This window comes from Trichogramma pretiosum, unplaced genomic scaffold (assembly GCF_000599845.2).
Source record: "Trichogramma pretiosum strain Unisexual culture from Peru unplaced genomic scaffold, Tpre_2.0 scaffold57, whole genome shotgun sequence".
Classification (NCBI taxonomy): Eukaryota; Metazoa; Arthropoda; class Insecta; order Hymenoptera; family Trichogrammatidae; genus Trichogramma; species Trichogramma pretiosum.
In genome coordinates, this window is record NW_019641637.1 from 961552 (window position 1) to 977253 (window position 15702).

At 40.6% G+C, this 15702-nt stretch overlaps 2 protein-coding genes across 5 annotated transcripts; one reads left to right on the forward strand and one right to left on the reverse strand.

Moving 5' to 3' along the window:
• Window positions 1-53: 53 nt before the first annotated feature.
• LOC106650838 (SAFB-like transcription modulator) lies at window positions 54-6477 on the reverse strand. 4 transcript variants are annotated; one of them, XM_023459375.1, is made up of 12 exons: window positions 6340-6477; window positions 5787-5874; window positions 5425-5711; window positions 5120-5311; window positions 5020-5044; window positions 3825-4041; window positions 2843-2886; window positions 2494-2756; window positions 2007-2408; window positions 1134-1890; window positions 925-1057; window positions 54-841 (listed from the first exon to the last, which is right to left on the reverse strand). In XM_023459375.1, the coding sequence occupies exons 3-12, from the start codon at window positions 5695-5697 to the stop codon at window positions 622-624; spliced, it is 2526 nt and encodes an 841-aa protein (XP_023315143.1). In that variant the 5' UTR covers window positions 5698-5711; window positions 5787-5874; window positions 6340-6477; the 3' UTR covers window positions 54-621. The 4 variants fall into 4 exon arrangements, with proteins under 4 accessions (XP_023315143.1, XP_023315142.1, XP_014224553.1 ...); XM_023459374.1 differs by having other exon boundaries at window positions 55-841; window positions 5425-5708; window positions 6092-6477; XM_014369067.2 differs by having other exon boundaries at window positions 55-841; window positions 3825-4038; window positions 6092-6476.
• A 4439-nt stretch (window positions 6478-10916) lies between these two features.
• On the forward strand, window positions 10917-14836 carry LOC106651906. The gene has a single exon (XM_014370638.2). It carries the CDS (start codon window positions 11160-11162, stop codon window positions 12801-12803), a length of 1644 nt encoding a protein of 547 aa, XP_014226124.1. The 5' UTR covers window positions 10917-11159; the 3' UTR covers window positions 12804-14836.
• Window positions 14837-15702: the final 866 nt, after the last annotated feature.

The window sequence follows — 15702 nt, forward strand, 5'->3', positions numbered from 1 at the left end:
AATTTTTTTTTTCATTTTTATTGATATTTAGTTGCATTATAATTTAATTAATTAAATTAGATTATAAACAGTAATCTTTCACTCTTCCATACAAACCTACATTACAAACATGACCTTTACATAAAAAATCGTTCCTTAATTACAATTATTGATTATGGTTAAATTTACATTTGTTCATATGGAACTTACTCAACTTTTTACAGCATTTTAAGGTACTACTCTAAAGTAGTGTCTAATTTATAGCTGAAATTCTCTTAAATATCTAATTGTATAGACATCCATGCATTCATATATAATTGCATTGATAATAATACATAATTATGTACCACTTTTGAATGAAAAGTGAAGTAGTAACAACAGTTTATATAAGTAGATGATATAAACTCGATCGTCAAAGTTACTCATTGACCACAATTTCTACGTCATGAAACATAAATCCATATTTTTAATTATAAAAGTCCGGTCATCACATACTTTAAAAAATACAATGATCAAACAAACACTAGTTAATAATCATGGTATGAATACTTATACATGTAGCATAAAATACGATTTCATTTTTCTTTCAACCTAATGATTTTTCCATGCATAAACAATGGTTTGATGATTTTTATTTTTTTTTTAGTATTTCCTCATTTGCATGGAATTTTTGTAAGGATCAAATCTGGCACCACCATACGATGTCCCACTGTTTCCTTGTGACATGTTGCTACTACCGTATTGATTTGGTCCTGTCTGATATACTTGTGAGCGCTGGTGTCCACTATGACCACCATTGCCACCATTGCCACCACCCATGTTATTACTGACATTATCAGTTCGATTCCATTGCGACGTCACTCTATTAGAATAAAAAATGTTTCACATTTTAAATATGTTAAAAATAGATTGATTATTTAAAATTAACTCGTGTATAAAATTTACCTTGTATCTGAAGATCGATTATTCCAGCCACTGTGTTCATTTCGTGTATTAGTCGTATTATAAGTCGGTTTTGCTGGTGGTCCTGATTGCCAACCTGTCGGTTTCGTTCCTCCCACATCGTATCGAGTGTCACCTAAAAATTAAATGTTTTTTTCATTTTAACGATTGTTTGAATAAATGATGAAATCAAAAGATTTAAGTTAACGTACGAGTGGGTTTGGCTTCGTAACGAGTATCTCGTCCACCTCTATAACTCTCCTCAACTCTATGTACTTCACGTTCGCGTCCAAACGTTGTTGGCCTTTCATATCTGTCTTTTCCAGGTCTATGATCATTTTGTGGTGGTCCTCGGGTATCTCTGACACCTCCTCTTCCTCCTCTACCACCCCCTCTGGTAGATTCAAAATGATCTCGCCCACCACGCGATGCAAAGTCCCCACCGCCTCTGCCACCTTTGAAAGGTTTTGACATGCCCATATCTTTTGGTCTAGAGTCATATCTTGAACTTTCGATTCTTCTTTCAACTCTTTCGAGTACGTCTGGTCTACGGTCAGATCTATCAGATGGACTGTGTCGGCTGCGACCGTCGGTCGCCATCCTTTTTCTGTCGGATTCAGGATAAGAATCACGGGGTTCACGTCTATCAGACAAAGTGCGTTTCAGGGCAGCTGGTGGTGGTGGAGCTCGGCGATTTTCTTCCAACCTAGCCTGTTGACGCTTTAATTCTTGACGCTCACGTTCCAACTTTTCGCGTTCGAGTTTTTGACGCTCGCGTTCTAAACGCAGTAACTCGGCTTTTTCCTGTTCAATTCGCTCTCGTTCTAGGCGGAGCTTTTCACGTTCGCGCTCGAGACGAGCAGCTTCGCGTTCTATATCACGTTTGCGTTTCATATCTTCAAACTGACGACGTTTTTCTTCTCGAGCTTGACGCTCTTTGTCTCGATTACGCTGTCGTTCGCGTTCCTCCTGTAAAAAATTATACAATCAACTACTATTCTTGTAACAATACTAGAAAAAGCTCAAAATGTTGAGAAATTTTTTTTACAGCTGTAGAAATTTCGTATCAAAGAAGCATAGTGTACCTTTATTTTATCAAAGGATAATACGTTATCACGCCGGGTTCGGTCTTTGCTTTTGGATCTTGAGCGTGCACGATCCCAAGAACGCTTTTTATCCTCCCGGCTACTACCTCGACCATGATCAGATTTTTTTTCTGATTTGTTTGAACGAGCATCACAATCTTTTAAAGAGCCTTCATCCTTAGTTTGACTGTTGCTTTCGCGTTTGTCTCGATCACTATTTGATTCATCGATTTTGGCATCTTTTTTATCTTTGACGTTTTTATCTTCCGCGTCTTTTTGATCATCAGATTTTTTTTCAGCTTCTTTATCGTTAGATTCCGAATCTTTCGATCTTTCATCTTTTTTATCAGTTTTTGAAGCAGCTTGTTTGCGATTATCTCTTTGTTGGGAGTCGCTTTTTGCCTTTAAAGGAAAAGTAATATGCTATTTTATTTTTGTTTATAAAAATTGTTGATTAATTATGAAATTATCGAAAAGTGTATCTCACTTTTTCAACGGTGATAACCCTGCCATGCAGCTCTGTTTTGTGTAAATTTTCGATACATTTGACAGCATCATCACTCGAAGACATTGTAACATAACCGTAACATCTTGATCCAGGTGTTCTAGCGTTTGTCACTACTTTAGCCCCGATGACTTTTCCATACTTTGAAAAAATTTGTTTCAAATCAGTGGCACGAGTTGAATGCGATAGACCGGAAACCCAAAGATTTCTACTTGACGAATTTGAGCTGCTTGAAGAACTTTTTTCTACAAAAGTATAATTTATCAGTAATTTTCGAACTGAATTTGTTTTTTAACTAATCATACTCTCAATATTAAAATATGATACTCACCCTTGGAATCCTCCTTTTTGGAGCTTTCTTTTTTTGTATCAGAGCTGAAAATAGTAAAACAAAAAATGATTAGAATCAAATTGATTTTCTTACAGCTTATTTTGCTCAATCAATTCAGGCTTGTCTATGTCTCTGTAATTATGTTAAGAGCACAAATTTGGCTAGCAATTTATCAATGTAAGAAAACAGCTTCTTCGACGTCCTTTCAATCGTCACTTATTGTCTTTTATTACAATTCACTTTTTTAATCACGTCGCATTCTTCTTTTCATTTCTGTAGTCCCAATTGTTTTTGTACCTCGGTGAGTCCAGTAGAGGATTAAAAAAATTTTTTTCAGTAAAACGAAAAAATTTTCAAATAAATCTTAGCTTATCGTCCCATTTGAGTAATTCAAATTGTTAGTCCACTTTCTATGGGTGTATACTGTATATTTGTTATATCAACAATTAGTTTTCACCAATCTATATGTTTAATGATAATTAGTTTTCTTTTTTCTCAATCACCAATCAACATCATCAATAAATAAACCAAAAATTAATTGAAACACGAAATATCACTTGCAAATCACCATCACTATAAATTTGCTAGCCAATTTTTCAATTCTTTAACATATTTGCCAGAGTATAGGATCTAAAGCCTTCATTTAAATGTGCTAAACCTTAGAGCAAATTGCTCTTTGCAAAAGACATAGACATTTTTAACTGTTTTGAAAAAATATGTATATATAGGGAATGAAAAGATCTTGCATGTACGACTGCATCTTGAGATATTTGATCTCAAAGAAGCACTGTTGTTGCCAAGGAAAGAATAATGATCATTGCGCCAATGAAACCACTAAAATATCATCATCTATTGCTGCTCTGATCATAGAGAAGTCGTAGAAGGTGTGGCAGTATGGGGCAGTTGTTGTATAGAACCAGTAGAATCTAGACTGGATGTGGGTAATACAGCGGTGAACCTTTTTTGGTAGAATGAGACCAACCTCTTGTTTCCTTCTCCATCTTGTTTGTTCTTCACTCCTGTTGCACTAGGACCAGAAGAAGCTGGTGTTGTAGTAGATGCAGTTTCCTCTTCCTTGTCGCTAGCACTGCTCTCTGTTTTGCCGCTACCTTTAGAGTCTCCCTTCTTGTTGATACTGATGTCACTGTTGTTGTTGCTGTTGTCACTCTCTTCCATTTTCTTCTTATTATCTCCATCTGCTAAGACAATCAAGGTAGCATATTGGTCACTCTTTATGATGAGGAGCTAGACACATTAGTTTTAACTTCGCTATTATAATCATCTAGCATACTTCTTGGCCCTTCAGACCTTGTGAAGTACTTTTCTCTTGTAGCTTACCAAAATCAATGTTTTCACTAAGAGATCAGATAAATATATATAATTATGTGCCTGATTTTCTTCAATGATATAGTGAGTATCAACACAACTCTGGAATTTGTTTTGAAGAGAAACTAAAAAGGGTATGACCAGCAGTGCAGTTCAAATTTTCAGCTTGTATGATTAGTTTAGCAATAAAGCAAATTTGATCTACAGAAGTGAAGTAGATTTTCTTCAAAGAGGCTGCAACTAATCAAGTGGCTTCTTTTTTTATAAACCCAAAGGTGGTCGTAAAAATAATTCATCAAGCTTGAATGTTATTAAGGCTTTTAAATATTACCGAACAGGTAGTTTGACAATTTAAATCCAACGGCGTATCGAATTGGCATGGATAATGTAAGCAATATTTAATAGGAAACATTTCAATTAATAATCACGTCGGGAAAAGTGGCAATTTTTTTTGTATATTGCTAAAGCAGTCAGTTTTAGGTTGATACTCATGGAACATAGTGATGAAACACCAAATGGTCCTTGTCTGAAACTGATGTTGTTCGAAAGTAAGATGCTGTTGTCTTATTATTCCAATCAAAGTGGTTTGAAGTTTGCCCTCGTTCTCATAAAACATATACTCGCTGAATTTGATTTGGACAATAAAGATCAAATCTTAGAGAAATGATCTTCATCGTTTTCATAAGCATTTTCTGATATTTTTACTAGTTTACATATTTATGACATGCGCTGTAACTAGATTCTGCAGCCACTCGCATGAGTTTGGTTAAAATTTCATTCAATTTTCAACGATAGCTACTAATTTACCTTTGAAAGAAAAGTATTATAAATTATCAAATCTTATGACTTACCTTTAGACCTATCATTGGATTCAGACTGAAAAATAAATTTGATTTTAAGTACAGGCTCAATTAAATAAATATAAATGATTAAATTTAAAATTCACTTTACCTCTTCTGCAAGTAGATTTTCTTCATCTTCTCCAATAGTCAAGTTGATGGAATCTTCATTATCAATTCCATTAGTTTCAACTGCTGATACATTGCTCAAATCTTCAGAACCAGTATACTTATTTTCTATTGGTTTTTCTATTTTTTCTTCTATTTCTTCAGTTTCAGGCTCAGGTTCAGCATCTTGACATTCCTAATAGAAAATGTATTGAATAATGATGTTAACAATAATGAATTTATTATTATATCAAATAACAATTCACAATGTTATTTTTTAAATAAAAAATTAAGTGTTGGTTTAATTACCATGTTGAGGTCTTCTGGCTGAGCAGAAATATTGATTATAAGTTCCTCGGCACCATCTATAGAATTGTTGGATTTTTCTACCAGTGCGTCATCTTTAGATTTTTTTTTATTAGTAGCCTGTTGATCATTATTACTGTCTTCTTCTACTTCTGCTTCTACAACTTCGTTAATTTCCATTGGAGTTTCTTTAACTTTTTCAATCTTGTCTGCTTCTTCAACTTCTACTCGTTTGGTGTCTTCAGCCTTGGTAGTTTCTTCCACTAGTGGTACCATTGTAGGCTGTTCTACTATAAAAAAAAATATGATAAGTATTCATAATAAATAAGTCATGTATGTGGAATTTGAACGGGTAATTTACTTACCAACTGCTTTTTTAAGAGTAGCTTTGGAAAGCCCCACACTAGGAACTATCAAATATTCGTCTGGATTATGTCCTTCGCCAGTGATGGCCTGTAAAAAAGGAATTATAGTAATGAGTATGTGACATCAATCATTGCATCCTTATCAATTATTTCCGTTTTTGAAAGATATAGGTATGTATACACATAGAACAGCCGTCAATATTCGGCGACTAATGTGACTAACTTGTAGGTTATGTTATTACACAATCATGAAATTGAATTGAATTATTACAAAAAGCTGAGAGTGAAAATTAAGTGTATTTCACCTTAGCTAATCTTTCGAGCAATGCAGCTTTATTCCCAGTCTTGTCAAGGCCACGACGTTCTAGCTCTGTTTTTAAGTCAATGACACGCAATTCTGTAAGTTTTTTACCCTCGGAAACGTCGGCCATCTTAACGAAATCACAAAAGTGGAGATGGGTTCACTCGGGAAATTGTAAAAACGCGTAAGACACAAAAATCAAAATGTAACTGCGCACAAAAAAAGTATTACCAATTTATCACCACTGTTTACCTAAACCAATGTATACGATAACGAGATGCTGTCTCGTGCAATTAGCTTTTGTTAATTTACTACAAGAAAGAATAATACTTGAGGTAATCTAACGAGAGTGAGACCCGTCTCTCTAATCTCTCTTCGTTCGCTTGCCTTGCGCTCGGACTAGCGGCAGAACTCGTAAGCTCATAAACCAAAACATACATACCTCATGGTGAATGTATAGTTAATGTAAGTGCGCAGTCCTCAAAAGCAGCACCTACAGTGGCGCGAAATTCAAATTTGTGTAAAGATACAATTTAAGAAAAATCTAGTGGGGACAAAAAGTGTCCGCACATAGGATGGTGCTACTAATTAAAATATAATGAGAAAAAATAAAAATATTTTAGCAAAATTACAAGCATGTACACTGTCCAATAAAAAGCAAATATAAAACTACAACTTTTCTTCAGGAGATCCTAAAATTCAAAAATTTTTTTTGAAAATTCGAATTTTCAGATAGAGTACGGATCTACTGTAAATAAAACTTTTTTCATACCAACGGCCAGTGATTACACGTACACTGGGACTTTTCTGTTTTTCATAGCCTTGGATAAAATATACAATGATAACGGTAACCTTAAAAATTTAAGAACTTTTTATGCGATATTAATTAGCTTGATTTCATATTACATCAATTTCATCCAAGTCCTTATACTAACACATAAGTCTTTCATTTTTTTAGATAGAGCATTAAAATATTTATAAGAGTAATATTTATAATCTAACTGCCCGTCTGCAAGTGTACTCCTTGGAAATTCAACAATTCTAAACCGCTTGTATTCACCGGACGATTAATACTCCTGCCTGAGAATATATGATATTGCTTTAAAATGCAAGTCTCAGACTCGAAAGTCTGTAAATGCTTATAGCAGATACTCCATTAATTTAAGAATCCTGTCTTGCAATCTTTGTATCAAGTCAAGTTGTGATACAAAAGGCAAAGTTCTTGTTATTGTAATGACGGGTTTTTAGCCCATCTATTACTTATTAATAAAATACGTCAGCTGACTGAAAGCTAATGACTCTACTCTATACGCGTTGTCTCTCTAGTGGGGTGAGGTAGAAGAAATGAAAGGTACAAGGGCTTGGGTTCACACAAGACTGTAGTATTATACTACTGTTATAAATATTATTACAAGAACTTCGACGAGACTTATCAGCTAATTAAATTAATAGCTTACAATTATAATGAGACTCGTGACTGGGGGCGGTGGCAGAAGTGGTGGTGGCGCAGTTGATCGCGGCTGCTTGGCTGCTCGGCCGTTCGGCTGTTGGCCGCTCGTGGACACGGTGCAGTGGCTGTTGGACTGCTCCGCGGCCACAGGCGACTATCGCTAGTCGTGGAAAACTACGCGTTCGAATGTTCGGCACTTGCACTTAACGCGCGTGTTCACAAATATCTTCGCCGTGTTGCTCGGCGCGCGCCCGTCGCTTTGTATTTTCGATGCGCGTACAGATCGCAGGTTCACTGCTGTAAACTCGGAGTGGCTCGCGAATTCGACCAAGTGCTGAATCGTAATGATCGTGAAATCGACTAAGTCCCAATACACAAGAATACTTCTCAAAATTTGTCCAAGTCCCGATAAGTAAAATATTTCACGATCGCGCGTAGCTTTGCCCTCGTTCAAGTTCGGTAACGGTCTGCCCTGCGGCCGTCCTGTGGCCCGGTATTTAAACGGCATTCTGTGTCCGGTCTGCCCCGTCTCCTGGTCCCGTGCACGACTTGCACATGTTTGTCGGAGGACATTTCAATCTCCGCTAGTTCGAGGAGCACTGCAATTTTTCATTCGTTTGGCTCACGCAAGTTTGTTTTTCGGTGAATTGCCTCTCGCGAAATCTACAAATTGCTTCGCCTTCTGGAGCTCGCTTCGGCCGTCTTATGCTTATGATCGTAAAGATGACATTTAATGGCTCTTGCTCACGACCCAGCCTGTAGTCATCTCCGTGCTGGTCTCGGCCACATGTGCGTTGCTGGCCCCTTACGGGTGACTGTTATCGCTGCTCTTGTTTTTGGGATGTCACGAGTAGTTTTGACTTTGCGAGACTTTGCGTACGCGCGCAAAAACTACGAGTCGCTTCGTCTCCTGGAATTCAGCCGATTCGGGCTTGTCATCGACAGATCGACGGGATGCAAAGAGCTCGCTTGGGCCGTCTTACGCTTAAGATCGTAAAGATGCTACCTAACGAATATTACCTCAGCTCTTCCTCGCGACTCAGCCTGTAGTCATCTCCGTGCTGGTTTTTGTCACATGTGTATCAGCTTTGATTGCGCGTTCATCCGTTCCTTTCTGCCCATGTGTCATATCGATCTATGCTGGAGTATATACATACAGCTTGCTCGTGCGGGCCCTCGTTGTTGTCGAGTTGTCATACGCAACTCCACCCGTACCGGTGCGAGTGTTTACTATATAAATAAAATAAACTAAATTCAAAAATCTTCAATTTAGTATATGATTTTACCATAAATCTATTGTGAAAATTTACTGAAATCATTCTTCACCATTCGGCTAAACCCTCCCCATCTATTACTACTGAATTTCGTGTATTTAATTTTTGACGTAAAAACAATTATATTTTTTTTATTCTGTTTGCTTCATAATAAAAATATAGTTAATTTGTTCAAAATTGTGAATATTAGAGAGTGGCAATCCCTTCTTTTTGTAAAAAATGTAAAAAATTTTTAAATTTGAATTTTGCGCTCGTTTAAAGCTGCTTTTAAGAACAAAGTATTCATGCGGTGGTAGGTTTCGGTGATTTTACTAGATTCTTTCTAAAATATTCGATACTTATTCTCAAGACAAAGAGTCGACCATTTTTCGATACTTTTAGGTACTCGGTTTTGATTCCTTAGAGGAAGCTTTATGATAGGCTCCAAAACGAGGTTCTGAACCCTAAGTCATAGGACAATTTGGCTCACATATTTGAAAACTAAATTGAATTTTCAACTAATGTCTGTATACATACATGTATGATGGCCTTCTCAGCTTTTTTACTAAGATAGCGTAGACTCAGAATACAAACTCTCTTTTTAATAGCTTCAATTGAAGATTTATAATTCATTTATCAATAAAGGTTTGGTTCGTTCATATAAGTGGTTACACATCAAAATAGCATCTTTTATGAGGAAGCTCTTTGCCAATGAATTGGCAGCAGTTTTTTTTACTTTAGAGTTCTGATGAATTAGTCTCTTCGTGTTTCATATTATGAAATAAACGTATGAGTTATAAAATTAATTTTTCAATGCATGTACACAAGATGGAAAATGACTAGTTTCCCAGTAGAAAACGTAAATAGGACTAAGTTGGGGCCATGCCGTTACCTACCCGTGTTCTACAGTTATTATTGCCGCGTATGTTATATACGCAGGTGGCCCTTACTACGCTGTATTTACGTTTTGTAGCTACTGGGAACCAAATCGTTTTATATCTTATATACATGTTATTCGATACCTACTCTTCAAGGTATGCATTTAATATCCAGCATCAATTTTTTGATTCTTTCGCCGAATAACTGATACTCAAAAATTGAGTATTTATTGTTCGATACTTTTGGTGAAAATTGACGATCCCACTATCAATCTCAGTTTCAGCTTTTTATAGATATAATGAACACTCTAATGTTGAGTAAAATGTAACAGCATGAAACTGTTTTACCGATACATTGCATTGAGCGATTCACCGGAAGTTGTGTGAGCTACTATAATAAACAATATAATAACCGACTTTTATTATCTAAGCTCAATAAATAAAAAACGTAATTAAAAAATATTAATAAATTCTTTCGTGCATCTATGTAATGATTTTTAAAAAGTTTAAAATTCACTAAATTTGATTTTAACAGTATTTTGTCAATATGTAGATTTTAAAAGTTTCTACAAGTGGCGATTTTTTATTTATTTTTATTTAATATAAGTTATGATAGCCATAAAATGTGTACTTTCAAGTTAAACATATATTTTTTCAATTGTGACCCTGATTAATTTATTTGGAAATTAAAATATATGAATTATTGTAATTTTATTATGTTGAATGTATCTTACGTCGATATTAAGTACAATATTTCAAGATTTTTCAAAAGATGGCGTTGTGTCACAGTTTATTACCATCCATTCACTCGAACAATGAAATGCTGGATTGCATGCACTTGGATTTATTTTTCGGGCAGCTACTGGATAGTTTACTTCAACATGACGAATTATTACTTTGACATGATAAAGCTTAATCAGCTTAATCAGTTGCATTGCACAACTTGGCAGTAAATGAATTTTTCTCATTTTCGTCGCAAGTTTCATTGACGCAAGCTCGCAAGCTTCTACATTTTTGGAGATAAGAGCGAAAAAAGCCCTAAAATAAAAGAGCGGATATAATGACGGCTACGGAGCTTTTGTCGAAAGAAGCGTGATGAAATCGAGGCGTCTCGCCAATAAATCCGGTAGGTCTGATTAGATAAGAGTAAAGAAGTAGCGGGCTCGTGCTCGCACAAGAGCAAGAGTGAGAGAGAGAGAGAGCAAGCAATTACGGTTCATAGTGCATTCGTCGATCGGCGCTCCGAGACGCAAGAATATATCCGATCGTCCGCACATTTACACAAATTTATCAATCGGTTAGAACGTTATTGCAAGGGAGCGTCGGGACACAAAGTCATATACAGTTGAGTGCAGTTGAACATATCGCTTAAGTGCAGCTTGTGATCGTGCTGAGGCCAAGATGCAGGCAGAAATCAAGCCGAGCACTGGTGACGAGCTGTCGAGTTGACCGTCGAATTTTCGAGTGCATCGTTCGGATAAGGCAGACATCATGCCCGCCTGCAGCAGCGAAGGCGCCTGTCTCGAGGGTCTCTGGGCCTCGTCGCCCAGCAACAGCAAGAGCAGCAGTCCAGCCGCGAGTGCCGCGGTTCTCCCGCCGACGACGGGTACGACGTCAGCGAGCAGCCCGACGTCCACGACGACGACCACGACATCGATTTCGCTCCTCGAGCGCCGACAGAGTCACATCAACAAGGCAGAACTGTCCAGGTTGAAAGTCGACAGCAGCCCGATCGGCAACGGCCGGCACGCCCCAAGGTCTCAGCTGGCCGCTCCTCAGGAACGCAGCAGCGCCGCCCGCAGGATATTCGGATATCTGCTGCTCTGGCCCGCCCTTTGGGTCTCGTTTTGGCTCTGGGTGGGCTGGCTCTGTCTGCAACCAGGCCTGGCGTGTCTGCGCTTGCTACCCTGGCCGGGCGAGCGCTACAACGCGCGACAACAGACAGCAGCCGGTCCGAGGCGAGGCGCTCGGCCCTGCGTCCTCCTCAGCGGCGGCAGCAGCGTCCAGACGGTCAGACTAGCCCGCAGCCTGTCGGAAGCCGGCGCCCGGGTGGTCGTCTACGAGCTCGAGGGCCTCTTCGGCCTGGCCCGCTTCTCTCGCGCCTGCACGCGCTACTACAGCGTGCCCAGGCCCGGGCCTCGCTCGGGAGCCGCCGCCTACGTCCGAGCCCTCCGAGACATCGTGTCCCGCGAGCGGGTCTCGGCCTTCGTGCCCGTCAACACGGCCAATCCGGCCTACTACGACGCCCTGGCGCGCAAGCACCTGGAATCGCTGGGCGTCGACTGCTGGGTGCCCAGGGCCCAGGAGTGTCTGCGCCTCGACGACCCGCTCGAGCTGCTGTCGAGGGCCCGCAAGGCCGGACTGGCCGTGCCGACGTACCGGCTGCTCAGCGGAGGCCTGCAGGAGGCCCAGGCCCTCTCCGAGTCCGGCGATCTGCGAGGGCCCTACGTGGCTGTGCCGGCGGGCCCGGTGGGTATGCGCGAGCGAGGCCCCGAGCTGCGTCTGCCGCTCAGCCCGGCCGAGCTGCAGCGCTACTCGGAATTGCGGAGCCGCTGGCTCGTGCTCCTGGAACCGTGCGGGGCTCGCTTCGTCACCTGCACGACTCTGAGGGACACTCGACTGCTGTCGAACGTCACCTGCCGCCTCGAGGTGGCTCGCAACGGGACGACGACTCTGCTGCCGGAGCCAAGGGCCGACATCGATCACTGGCTCGAGCGCTACTTCGAGCTCGGCTGGGCCGACTCGGCCGGCTGCATCAACGGCCACTTGAGCTTCCGATTCGGCCTCGGTCCCGGCAACGAGTTGCTGCCGCTGGGCTGTCGCGTGGGCCTCGGACCGGCCTACTTGAGCCAAGAGGCTCGTCACGCTCGGCTGCTCCTGAGGCCTTTGATCGGCGTCCCGAGGCAGACGTCGCTGCAGCAGCTGCATCAGCAGCAGCAACCGAGCTGCGGACACGGCAATCACGCGAGCGACTCGTCGTCCCGGGGACTGGACAAACGCGAGGCTCTCTTCATCTACTGGGATCCGCTGCCTTACTGCGTCTACTGCTGGGTGCAGCTGCCGTTTCGCCGACTGGCGGATGCTCTGGGCGCCCAGAGGGCCCAGCATCAGCCGCCTCTGGCAGTCGTTCAGTAATTTTATTGAGATATCGACCGAGTCTCTCTCAATATAAAGTGCCTCGATTAACACTTGTTTGTTTTATTTAAGTGCGCGATTAGTGACCTGCGACTTCGGGCAGATACACTTTCAGTGCGATGATGATTTGTGCGCATATTTAAATCTTCAATGGCGTACGTTGAACTTTTGATAAATCGGCGAACTTTACGCTGCGCCAGTTAAGGCATTTTTGTACAAAGTTTATAATATTACCCGAATCTTAGTTTATTCATGTCCATCGAAGACACAATGCAACTTGTTAGTTACGTACAATTTTATACTTTAGTTCATAAGTGGTTCGTTTTTTTGTCGTTGTTGTAATCTTCAAATATTGATTGAAATCGAGCAACGGAACGCAGTGCGTATTAAGCTAGAATATAGCACGTAATTGAATTCTCATTAAGTAAGAGAGAGAGAGAAAGTAAATTGAGCTGTATTATCTCTTTCTCTGTTGCACTCACAATCCAATTTGTACAGATCTCAGACAAGCGATAAGTGCGATACGCGTGCATGATTATAATATAAGCGCGAGCAGGCGGAAACTAACTGCGCGTTATTATTTAGCGCATCGATGCATATTTTTGGATTTTTCGTGCAAATCATGCAAGTTCGTGGCCTATGCAACTCGATTATTTGTTTTAATAATAAACATTATGAGTAGGAATTCGAATATAATGTGAGCTATATAGCAGTGATTGATTCTCTGCGTGGCAATTTTATCTCGACAGCTGCGGTGCTCGCGTTCGTTCGCGGGATTGAGCGATATACATGTTTAACGTTACAAGACGTTGAAGCAAGATGAAGAGGCAGTGCACGACAATAACACGATGACAGAGCACCAGCTGATATTATTATATACCAAGAGAGAGAGAGAGAGAGAAAAAAAACTCGATTTTCGCAGTTTGGCTGCATGTGAATGTGAATACTCGACTGGCGATCGAGTGCGCGCGGGCCGTTTATCATGCAGCGCGGCCAAAAGCTTTCGTAAGCTCTTTGAGCAGAAAATAAAAAAAATTATTAAAGAAAGAAAGAAGGAAAGAAAGAAAACGCCCGAGCGAGAAATGACATTTGTCATGGAGAAGCCTAAATTGCCTTTGGCAAAGAGCAAATGGAGAAAAAAGATATCGAGTGAGAGAGAACTAGATAGGGCTTCGTCGATGCGGCAGCCGCTCGCTCGCGCGCCAGCTCTACGTCTAATGCAATCTTATCATGCGATAATATTGAAATGCGGTTCTCTGGTTCCTTGACAACCGAAGCAAGCCCGCGCGCGCCCGAACGAGCTGGACTGCGCCGCGGGAATATTCGCTCTCGCGCCATAAAACATATACTTACCTATATATTTACGCGCACCCTCGGATCGGAGCATTCCCATAGACTTGGTGTGCGTACGAGAGTCCTTGTTGCGTTGAGCGGTGCCATATCGACATGCGTGAGCGCCTGCATGTATCATTGTTACGTACGAAATCGACGCATATTTTTCTTCATGCGCTTCGACTCAAATAAAACGCTTGTATTTTGTATGTCTCGTTGAGCGAGCGATGATTTCATTTGCCTGTCTTATACTTGTCTCTGCGGAAAAGCAGCTTCAACGAATCATCGACCCTCAACCTCTCAGCTGAGAAAAATCCTTGTGTACGTGTTACGATACAAAGCCACTTTGTATTTGTGCATATTTTTCATCGAACGTTATGCAATGTAGCGCGTATATATAGATATAACGACTAGCCCATGCGCGACTGGTGCACGCGAAAGCTCGGCGCGAGCGGCAAAACTTATTTCGACCGACACGGAAGCTCCGAGCTTTTATGGTTTATGTGTAATATCTCATGGCTTTGCGCATCGCCTATGCTGTGCTGCGTTGTGTGTGAGTGTGTGTGCAGATCGTATATATGCCAGCGCACCGACGACTATTTATATACTTTTGTTCTCTTTTCTACGCCCCGATCAAAGGGCTAGGAATTATTTCTAGAAATTTTAATTAAATTTTAAATAAAGACCATTTTTTGCAACCACACGTTACCGATTGAACTTTTTTTTCAATCCTTACCCGCACGTACCTCGAGGCTCGACAAAAATCATTGGAAAAGCAGCGGATGCCAATCTTGTACTCGAGTACATACATCGTGTACACGCAATCGTTTAAAAACCGAGAAAAGCGATAAGTGCGAGTGCAAAGGCAAGTGTAAGTAATAATTACGTATATATACATCATCGTCGCGACTCACTGGCTAGACGATTTTTCTACGCTCCATTTTTATTAGCCCCTCGCTTGCACTGACACGAGCGGCGCGCCTGCGAACGCCGACTGCTGCTGCGTGTGCGGGCGAGCTTGGAGCGCGCATATAATAATAATTCGCGAATTAGATTCGCAAAAACACGAGGCAGAAACAGAAATACATTTACGCGGCCATGCAAAAGAGATTAATTCGGTATCGTAGGTACTTGACTTTATATGCGCGCAGCCCGAATTATCTAATCTTTTTTAAAGCGCAAGTGTGTGTGTCCGTATGTTTTTGGTTATTGTTGTTGTTTTGCTGTTGCGCATAAATTATATATGTGTGCGCGTGCACAATACGAAACATAAAAGCGTAATTTTATTTCTCAAATTGGCGAGAAGCTCTGCTACGTGTCATGAAATTTTTCATGTACACTTCACACGATCGCTACTATTGAAGTGACTATTATAAACTTTTGTACGCGAAAAGTTTTCTGTGTCGTACGTTCGTGCGCCAACTTTTCTACTTAAAAAATCGTCTTTGCTGCTTCCTTGAGCAGGGCAAAAAAAGTCCAATCATCATTGTCGTCGTCGTCGTCGTCGTCGTCGTCGTCGTCACATAGTTACGAATACGCGCGGCAGAAAGAAAAAAGGCAAACATTA